Raw genomic sequence first — 9,985 nt, 5'->3', positions numbered from 1 at the left:
AAAAAAAAAAAAAAAAAAAAAAAAAAAAAAAAAAAAAAAAAAAAGGGGGGGGGGGGGGGGGGTATGCTCAAAATAGAAAGCGAACTCTTTAATAGAGAAATATCAGCAGCATCTGTTTAGTGTTTACTACTTTCTGTACGCCCAGAATGCTTCATTCATGAACCCTCATCAGATCTCACAATATACGTGCGACTATAATCACATGCATATGCAAAGATTGGTACAGTGTTGTACGCATATATGTTTTTGTTTGTTTAGTTTCTTCCATTTTTCTTTTTCTTTTCTTTTATTTTTTTGACTTTTTAGTCATTTATTAATGGCTGGCCTAGAAGCAAGCGGTGGGAATATTAAGGTATTTCCATGGCTAAAGTCTTTGCCAGTAGCTCCAGAGTACCACCCAACCCTAGCTGAGTTCCAAGATCCGATTGCTTACATTTTCAAGATTGAAAAGGAAGCCTCCAAATATGGGATTTGCAAAATAGTTCCTCCTGTGCTCGCACCGTCTAAGAAGACTGTCATTGCTAATTTGAACAGGTCACTTTTGGCCCTGTCCAATGATTTGAACCCCGCGCCGACTTTCACCACTCGGCAGCAGCAGATCGGATTCTGCCCGAGGAAGCACCGACCGGTGCAGAAACCCGTCTGGCAGAGTGGGGAGAATTACACTGTTTTAGAATTCGAGGCGATGGCCAAGAATTTTGAGAAGAGCTATTTGAAGAAGTATGGGAAGAAAGGGCTGAATGCGTTGGAAGTTGAGACCCTTTATTGGAAGGCAACTGTGGACAAGCCCTTTTCAGTGGAGTACGCAAATGACATGCCCGGGTCTGCATTTGTAGTGAAGAAGGTTGGTGGGAAGGGGATTGAGGACCCATTGACGGTGGGGGAGACGGAGTGGAATATGAGGGGGGTTTCAAGGTCGAAAAGCTCCTTGTTAAGGTTCATGAAGGAGGAAATTCCCGGGGTAACTTCACCCATGGTGTACATTGCTATGATGTTTAGTTGGTTTGCTTGGCATGTGGAAGATCATGACCTTCATAGTTTGAATTATATGCACATTGGTGCGGGAAAGACATGGTATGGTGTGCCTAGGGAGGTGGCTGTCGCATTTGAGGAGGTGATCCGGGTGCAGGGATATGGCGGAGAGATAAATCCTCTTGGTGAGTTAGTAGTTAACTCGTCGAAGCAGATACATGTAGTTGAAATTTAGTATCATTTGTTTACAACGTTCATATTGACAAAGCATATGTTCTATTTTACATGTGCTTAGAAGTGTAATGGGTGAACATTATTAAATGTAGGATATTTTAGTGGATAACTTTTATTGTTGAAATTGCCTAATATGCTTCTGCCTTCTCATTTAATATAATTTTGGCTGTAAATGGATATGTTCTGTTCTACATTCTCGTGGGTAGTGTTGTGTGCATGTATATGGTAAATCGGTAATCTTAGGTGCTAGTTTTATTTCGAGTCCACCACAAATTGCTGTGTGGAAAGGGTGTTGATTATAGTGCTATTACAAGTTAAAGACCTTGCTTGATTATTTACATGAAATAATAATGGTCCTTTCGAAACCAAGAACATAATATTTGAACTCTTGAACATACCAAAGTTTTAGAACAATGTGAAATCAGCAGGTATTCGGTTACTGCTATAATAGATTCTATTCGCATGCTCAGTTAATGTTTATCCATCCTTCAAATGAACTTTATCGGTATGCATTTTCTTTCAGTTACTTTTGCTACACTTGCTGAGAAGAACACAGTCATGTCACCTGAAGTACTTGTTAATGCCGGTGTTCCATGCTGCAGGTGACAATTTAATATGGCATCTTGTTCTTTATATTATTCGCCTGCTACAAATTAATTTCACTCGCATCTGGAAAAGGCCTACATTGCCAGGTTCTCATAGTTTCTGTCACTCTTAGACTGTTCTAGGTACCTCTTTCACCAATTTAAGAAATTAAACGAAGGTAAATTGTTATATGTAACTGGCGAATCAACTTTAATATTCAATTTCATGCCCTGCTTCTTTAATGCTTTGAGCCTTTTGAGTAATGTCTGGAAATTATCTGGGGATCTCTTGCTTCCTGGTATTTTGATTTAGGTTGGTGCAAAATGCTGGAGAATTTGTTGTCACTTTCCCAAGAGCCTATCACTCAGGGTTTAGTCATGGTACTACATTTTCTTCTGCTTAATCCCATTTAATGTTGAGTTATGAAGGTATATTTATATTGTTAGTATGATCTTTCAATTTAGGATTTAATTGTGGAGAGGCAGCTAACATTGCTACTCCTGAATGGTTGAGGATTGCAAATGATGCTGCTGTTCGTAGGGCATCAATTAATTGTTCTCCAATGGTGTCTCACTTCCAGTTACTGTATGACCTGGCACTTTCATTATGTTCAAGGTTTGATTCCTCGCTATAGCTGAATTTCTGTAGAGTTCTGCAGTACCCTGAATTTTTTAAAAGCCTTCCAATTGGTTATGCCTCAGTGGTTTTTGGTTCAAACCCAGAGATAATGTAGTTTTATTGAAGTCTAAATTATAACCCTGAAGCTGAGAATGCTAAGGCTAGAAAAAGTGCCATATCCCAACGCTGACTCTTTAAATTGGTACAAATTTATACGCCCAGACACTATTCTTTGTGGTTCCCAACCAAATGATTGCCGAGCGTTCTTCACGATGTCTTGGGAATATTGCTTCCGACATTTCAAGAATAATAACATTTGTACATACAAACAAAGAACTATTGTTTTTATTTACTTTTCCTGGTGTTACTTATGTTTCACCATCTTGCTCCATTAACACGTGATTTCCATTTTTAATTCTTGAATTAACACGCATGCTTGAAAAATCCCTCCTCTTGTAAGTCGGGTATACTATTTTGTACAAACAATTTAATGTTCAATCTCTGTTCCAATAGTTCAGCCTATATATGGTACAGTGCTGCTCTTGATAATTTAGCCACCAATCTCCACACCATATGTTTTGTTATGGCCTTATTACGTGAAGAAATGTTTCTTTGCTGAAGCTTTCACTCAAATGTATAACAGAATGGATTAGTATTTGTTTTGGGGAAGTTTTGTGTCATGTTATATGTACATGGGGTAGCTATTGTTGCCTCGAGTGCATTTCTGTCAATTAGTGCCATTATTGCTAAGAGAAACAAAATAAAATCATGTGGCTTATGCATAAATCTATGTACTGCTATTGACTTATTATCACTTATGAATTTTGTTCGTCGTCATTTTGTATTTCTATTGCTGCAGCTTATCAAAGAGCATTTGTGTGGAACCACGGAGTTCCCGGTTAAAGGATAAAAAGAAAAGTGAAGGAGAAATATTGATCAAAGAGCTATTTTCGCAGGATGTGATGCTGAACAACAATACACTTCATATTCTTGGAAAAGGATCTGCCGTTGTAGTTCTTCCTCAAAATTCTTTAAGCAGTTCAAATTTACAACGTGGAACCCTGTCAGCAACCAGATCTAGATTGTTCTCCAGATTTTGCAGTCCTGATCTCGAGTTTAAAGTTACAAAAAGTATTGTTTGTGAGGATGTCACGTTGGACAGGAACCAAGAAGTGGGGGAAGTGAGAGGCTATCCAGTAAAAGGGAAAGTTTATTCTTTGTGCAATGGTAGCGAGTTTCCCTCTTTAGCTCCTCAGACAGGAAATGCTGACTCTGATGTAAAACGAGCTTCCCAATTTGATAGATTGTCAGATAAGGGACTATTTTCATGTATCACTTGTGGTATTTTGTGCTTTGCCTGTTTTGCGATAGTTCAACCGACAGAAGCTGCTGCTAGTTATCTAATGTCAGCTGATTGTAGTATCTTCAATGATTGGGAAGCAGCTGGCAATGGCTACAACCTCTGCACTGGAGATGTAATGAATCCCCATTCAGGTATCTTCTATAAAACCATACATACTGGCTGGACCATATGGATGGGGTTTCTTTACATATATTTTTAGCCTTTTGTAATTGGATTCTGTAGATGATGTATCTTATTCATGGATGTGGTGTGCATAACTCTCTCTCTCTCTCTCTCTCTCTCTCTCTGAGCTCACATTTGTGTTGGATAACATATATGCTACACTTGAAAATATAGATGCATAAATCTCGTGGCGTATCTGTATACAAAGTAAACACGTGCTTGGGTCAGATTTAGAGCATGTTTGGCTTAAAAGTTAACTTTCTAGAACAATAAGTTTATGAATAAAAAAAGTGACTTTGAAAATCATGTTTGCCAAATTTTCTTAAAACTAAGTTTGACATGCTCTTAAGCACAGCTAAAATGCACTAGTTTCATGACCAATGAAGAATTTATCTCACCTGAGAGTGGTTATGTTGACTTGTGTTCTGACCATCTATCAGAGAAGAAAGAACAAACGGATCTTGTAGGATTCCCAAGAAATTCTTTGATTTCTTCCTCCAGTAGATGATTAATTATCTGCTTCTCACGTTCCGTGAATAGCCGGGACATTGAGGAATATTTAGAAAGGCATTTCGGAATCATCCGCTTCTCACGTTCCGTGAATAGCCGGGACATTGAAAAATATCTAGAAAAGCATTTCAGGAATCGGTTTAATTCTATCTCTGTTTGTTCCTTCCGTCTGAAGAAAGCCCCATTAAGATTTTACCACTCCGCAAAGTAGACCCTCTTTCAAGATTGATGCATTATATAGACAAGAAATTTAGTGCTCTTCTGATGATGTTTATTTCAAAGATAATCAGTGGAAGATATATGTAGTGTTAATTGGAAGATAATTAATAGAAGATATGGACTAGAAAAGAATACTTGATTTTGATTTCTAGTTAAATCACTAAATAAATAAGACCCTGCTTATTGTTTTCGACTTGTACTGCATATGATTTAGTATAATTTATAGATTCCAGGTCATGCCTTCTCAGGATGCACTGATATAGATAGCATTATTGTAACCCAAAAAATATGGATTTGGTGTTCTCAAAATCTTTAGAATACGTAAGAAGTAAAAAGTACGAATATAAGTATATAAATATATCCATAGTGTAAAATTTCGAATATGCCATTCAGCTGAAGCAACCTCCCACCAAAATAATATATTGCTTATAATTAGCGTCTCAAAATCAAACATTTAAATAAATATAACTTTTCTTTATTTACTCTGTAATATTTTATGCAAAGAAGCTAAGTATCAGATTTCTAGAACTAGCAAAATTGTTCAGCGATTTATATGTGGAAATCCTTAAATATGTTTCTCCATAAGCTAAGAGAACAATGGTAATCAAAAGAAATACACAAGGATTTGTATCGAAATGGATTCAATTCAATCACTGAGCAGTTGATTCAATATTTGTTCTTTAAATGCTTATTATTGATAAAAAATTATCTGAAAAAATCTTGTCTTTGCAGAACACTTAAATTTTTAATACAAGATGTGTGCTTGCTGTGTCCGAAATGTGTCCGTGTATCCACAGAGTACCCCAACATTATATCTGCTATTAAGAATATTTTTTATGCATACTGGACGTTTAACCAAGTATCTTATAACAAGGGAGTTTTGAAGTATCCATGCTTCCTAGCTTCCTTTGTTGTGCTCAAACCAAAGAATTCGCCTGTGAATTCTAATTTGAACTTTTTGTTTAGTTGCAGGATCTGTTCTTAAAAGGACACCACGCGGACTATTTGATGTCCCAGTAGGTTCTGCTGCTCAAATTGGAATGGTAAATGATGATAGAGCGATGGTTGTTTCAAATAGTAAAACACAAAAGGATACCTCTGCCCTCGGCCTATTGGCTCTGATGTATGATGATTCCTCCGACTTTGAGGAGGAAGAGGTTGAATTACATATTCCTGTCAAAGACCCCGAAACTAAAGGAAGTGATTGCACTGAAGGTGTACACTACAGTAAAAAACTTGGCTATACCCAAATTGACGGTGGGAATGAGGTTCCTATCAAAATTTCCAATTCTTTTGCAAAGCATGGCCCAGTCAGAGAGGAAAATAAGGATATAGTGTATCAAAGTTTAGATTATTCCAATGAGATTGAAATCGACAAGTGTAAATTAGTTGACTCAAATTCTTTAACGCATAGTTTTAGAAATTTAACAAAATTACAGAACAGCACATCGAATTGTAACCCTGTTGCTGGTAAGGAAGAAGAGACAATTAGCACTGCTTTGGTACCATTAGAGAAGACAACTACGTCTTTTGCTTCACGATCTGACAAAGAATCTTCTAGAATGCATGTCTTCTGCCTTCAGCATGCTGTACAAGTAGAACAGCGGCTCAATTCATTTGGAGGAGCACGCATTTTCCTTGTCAGTCATCCAGGTGAGATGTGATTTATTTTTTAATCATATAGTCCTCACTACCTTTGGTGCATGTGTGGTACGCTGTAATGGATGATGGAACAAGATTTGTGCTTTTTTTCTTAATATTGTCCAATCTTTCCATTGTAACATGTTTTTCAGGGTTAATTATCTTTTCATCATTCTGGTTTCTTTTGAGTCATTATGTTGGGCTAAAATGAATAAAAAAGGGAAATATCCCATGACAGTTTGTGGTTACTTCTCCAAATTTGGAAGACATTTTTTCAGCATAAATTCATTTGACATGATCTGTTAATTTGGACTGTCTCAATAATTTGAGAACTCATAGTTGAATGATTCGTAATTGTCAATAGACTTGTTACACACTCATGGAATGGAAAAATGGGATTGATCGTTGACTCTTAGTATCCAAATGTCGCATCCCCCTCAAGCCTTACCACTACAAACAAAAACATTAAAATGAAATAATACTATAAATACTCTAAACGATCATATTTGCTTTATGTAGCCCAATGATCCTGCATTTCAAGCTTTCCATGTGAAGTGCTGTCTTTCCTTCTTCCTTTCATGTAACAGCTTATGTTTTTGTTTATAAAATCTGCAGACTATCCCAAATTAGAATCTCAAGCAAAAAAGGTGGCAGAAGAATTGAAAATTGATCATCTCTGGAATGATACGCCATTCAGGGAGGCTACAGAAGAGGACAAGGAAATGATACGATTAGCTTTAGATAGCGAAGATGCTATCCATGGCAATGGAGACTGGGCTGTGAAACTTGGCATCAATCTCTGCTACAGTGCTAATCTTAGCCGATCTCCTCTCTACAGTAAGCAGATGCCATACAATGCAGTTGTATATAATGCATTTGGATGTCGTTCCCCAGCAGACACTCGGGAAAATGATGGAAATGGTTCAGGTAAGCAGAAAAGGTTTGCTGTTGCTGGAAAATGGTGTGGTAAAGTCTGGATGTCGAGTCAGGTTCACCCGTTGTTAACTAAGAAGGATTTCAACGAACAAGATCCTACTTGGGTCGAGCCGGATGTGAAGGTCAGGAGACCATTGGATGCCACCCGAACTGCTGAAGCAGCTTCTACAAGTTGCAGAACTAGTAGAAAGAGGAAGCGTCGACCAGGAAATAGGTCAGCCATGAAAGCAAAATCTCCGAAGGCTGAAAGTTCAGAGGAATCTTCTGAAGATTCTTTAATCTGGAACTCTCTTAAGCAAGTTAGGAGTATGCTTGGAAACAAAAGAATGAAAAAAGAGACTCACGAACCTCAGAATAAAGGTGAGAGAAGCAAGAGAAGTTTTGAAGCGCTAACTGAAGACGAGGTGGAAGAATCTCCAATCAGGAATTCTATTAGGCACCAAGTCAAGAGTAAGCTTAGAAACAAGCGAACTGAGAAAGAGAATCCAGAGCCTCAGAATAAACAAGAGAGAAGCAAGAAACATTTTGACACACTCACTGAAGCCGAGGTGGAGGAACCTGTCGGGAACTCTCATAAGCAACTTAAGAGTAAGCTTGGAAGCAAGAGAGTGAAGAAAGACAATTCCATGCCTCAGAATACTCGGGAGAGAACCAAGAAACATATTGACCTACTCAATGAAGACGAGGTGGAAGAATCTCCAATCAGGAACTCTCGTAAGCAAGTCAAGAGCAAGCTTGAAAATAAGAAAACTAAGAAAGCGACTCCTGAGCCTCAGAATACTCGTGAGAATAACAAGAAACAGTCCAACTCATTTATTGAAAGCGAGCTGGAAGGTTGGCCGGGTACACGACTAAGACGAAGAACTTCAATCCCGTGTAAAGATTCAGGACTCAAATCAGCTAAAGCGAGACCCATACCGAAGATGCTGCATAAAAACATGATAATGAAGAAAAGTCAAGCCATGAAGGTTCCGTCTAGTAGTAACAATGCAAAAATAAGGGACGAGGAAATGGAGTACCCGTGTAACATGGATGGCTGCATTATGAGTTTTGGCTCGAAACAGGAGCTTATGTTGCACAAACGGAATATTTGTCCAGTCAAGGGATGCGGGAAAAAGTTGTTCTCACACAAGTATCTGGTGCAGCATCAACGGGTTCACACGGATGATCGCCCCCTGAAATGCCCGTGGAAAGGCTGCAAGATGACGTTTAAGTGGGCATGGGCTCGGACCGAGCACATAAGAGTTCACACGGGCGTTCGTCCTTATGTTTGCACTGAGGCGGGATGTGGCCAGACGTTTCGGTTTGTGTCAGATTTCAGTCGACACAAGCGCAAGACCGGTCATTCTTCGAAGAAATCTAAAGGATAATTCAACATGGCTGATGTTACTGTTGTTCAAGTAACAAAAATAGGATCAGTTTAACCTTGTAATTTTTTCATGGTGATGCAGATGATTCTGCTTTGTCGGGTTCCTCATTGGGCCCATTTATATACTTTCTAGGGGAATAATTGGAAAATGCTCCTCTACAAGAAAAATGGCTGACAGGGGCTTGACACCCTCGCATAACCGTCGGGGCTGCACGAATAAACAATTGGGAGGAAGAAGTGGTCCCACCCCCCAAATATGTGTGTAGGTCAACCCTTCTGTCATGTATTTTCTGACAGAGGAGCATGGTCCGAAATAATTTGTTCGACATTGGAAGTGAATTTTCTCCAAAAAGAGGGAATTTAAGACGCCAAAATTGGTCTTGAATAGAATAAGTTCCCCTTTGTGCATTTCTTTGACTAAACGTGTTCAAAAAAGTTGAGATTTACTCCGGAAATTTTGAATTAAAAGTAACAAAGAAAATCAGTAAATTTGAGTCTTACCTTGACCCTTGCATTAGTAATTTCGTATTGAATTTTTAATAATTATTGACTAGATGGTAGGTCACACTTTTAACCACTTTTGAAACACAATTAGTACGGATGAGTACAACATTAAAAACTTTTCTCCTTTTATGATAGAAAATTGAAAAAAATAAATAAATGTATACGTAACAACTTCAACTGTATCCTACGATCTCTAATTAGCTATGATCGAGGAATAATTTGCTTTTCGTGTACTCAACTTGATGACAACTGTCATGCTAGAAGCCCTGTGTAGGTTATAATAAAATATCGTTTGATTATATGCCTCCGTTTGTGTAAAATTATTAATAACTTTTTAGGAGGAATAATAATTAGTCATTTTGCATGGTTGAAATTAGTTTGATTTTGACTAAATAGAAGAAAGAACTTTTTAACAACTTTTTAGCAAAGCCAAACAAATGCTTGGATAATCTTTGATACTAATTTGATGGATGATTTAGTTAAAAAAAATGATAAACTAAGTTAACGTCAACAATATATTTCATGGGAGCCACATTTTTTCTATCCACTTTATCAAAATTTATTAAAATTTTGCCCATATTTGGTAGAAATATTTAATTTAAGCCAAAGTCAAAATTTATTGTTAACATCCGGTTATATCAAAATTTACAAAAAAATTAATTTTAGTTCCCACCAAAGAGGGATTGGATTTTTATCCAAACCAAATGGGCTTTACTAAATGGACCCTTTTTTGCCTGTGGTGTGCTGGGGAGGACCAATTGAGGGTCCATAGCGTGCCAGTGCCTCTACAGTCTACTGGACCTTTAATTTTTGGCATTGAAAAAAAGCCCCACATAATTTCTAATACAAACCTAGCAAAGTAAGTCTTTGAC

At 37.7% G+C, this 9,985-nt stretch overlaps 1 protein-coding gene across 3 annotated transcripts; it reads left to right on the top strand.

Annotated features, from left to right (window-relative positions):
• The first annotated feature begins 61 nt into the window (after positions 1–61).
• On the top strand, positions 62–9,017 carry LOC111399570 (lysine-specific demethylase REF6-like). 3 transcript variants are annotated; one of them, XM_023026979.1, is made up of 8 exons: positions 62–220; positions 330–1,157; positions 1,730–1,808; positions 2,104–2,171; positions 2,256–2,406; positions 3,269–3,903; positions 5,630–6,316; positions 6,920–9,017. In XM_023026979.1, exons 2-8 carry the CDS (start codon positions 686–688, stop codon positions 8,608–8,610), a joined length of 3,783 nt encoding a protein of 1,260 aa, XP_022882747.1. In that variant the 5' UTR covers positions 62–220; positions 330–685; the 3' UTR covers positions 8,611–9,017. The 3 variants fall into 3 exon arrangements, with proteins under 3 accessions (XP_022882747.1, XP_022882738.1, XP_022882733.1); XM_023026970.1 differs by having other exon boundaries at positions 62–1,157; positions 5,636–6,316; XM_023026965.1 differs by having other exon boundaries at positions 62–1,157.
• Positions 9,018–9,985: the final 968 nt, after the last annotated feature.

This window comes from Olea europaea, chromosome 1 (assembly GCF_002742605.1).
Source record: "Olea europaea var. sylvestris chromosome 1, O_europaea_v1, whole genome shotgun sequence".
In the NCBI taxonomy this organism is placed as follows: Eukaryota; Viridiplantae; Streptophyta; class Magnoliopsida; order Lamiales; family Oleaceae; genus Olea; species Olea europaea.
This window is presented reverse-complemented; position numbering and strand designations above follow the sequence as displayed.

What these genes read in the sequence shown, in the direction of transcription:
- LOC111399570 (XM_023026965.1), top strand. Translation starts at nt 317, where the DNA reads ATGGCTGGCCTAGAAGCAAGCGGTGGGAATATTAAGGTATTTCCATGG. An exon ending in CGGAGAGATAAATCCTCTTG is followed by an intron (nt 1,158 to 1,729) that starts GTGAGTTAGTAG and finishes ATTTTCTTTCAG; the next exon opens with TTACTTTTGCTACACTTGCT. An exon ending in TGTAATGAATCCCCATTCAG is followed by an intron (nt 3,904 to 5,629) that starts GTATCTTCTATA and finishes CTTTTTGTTTAG; the next exon opens with TTGCAGGATCTGTTCTTAAA.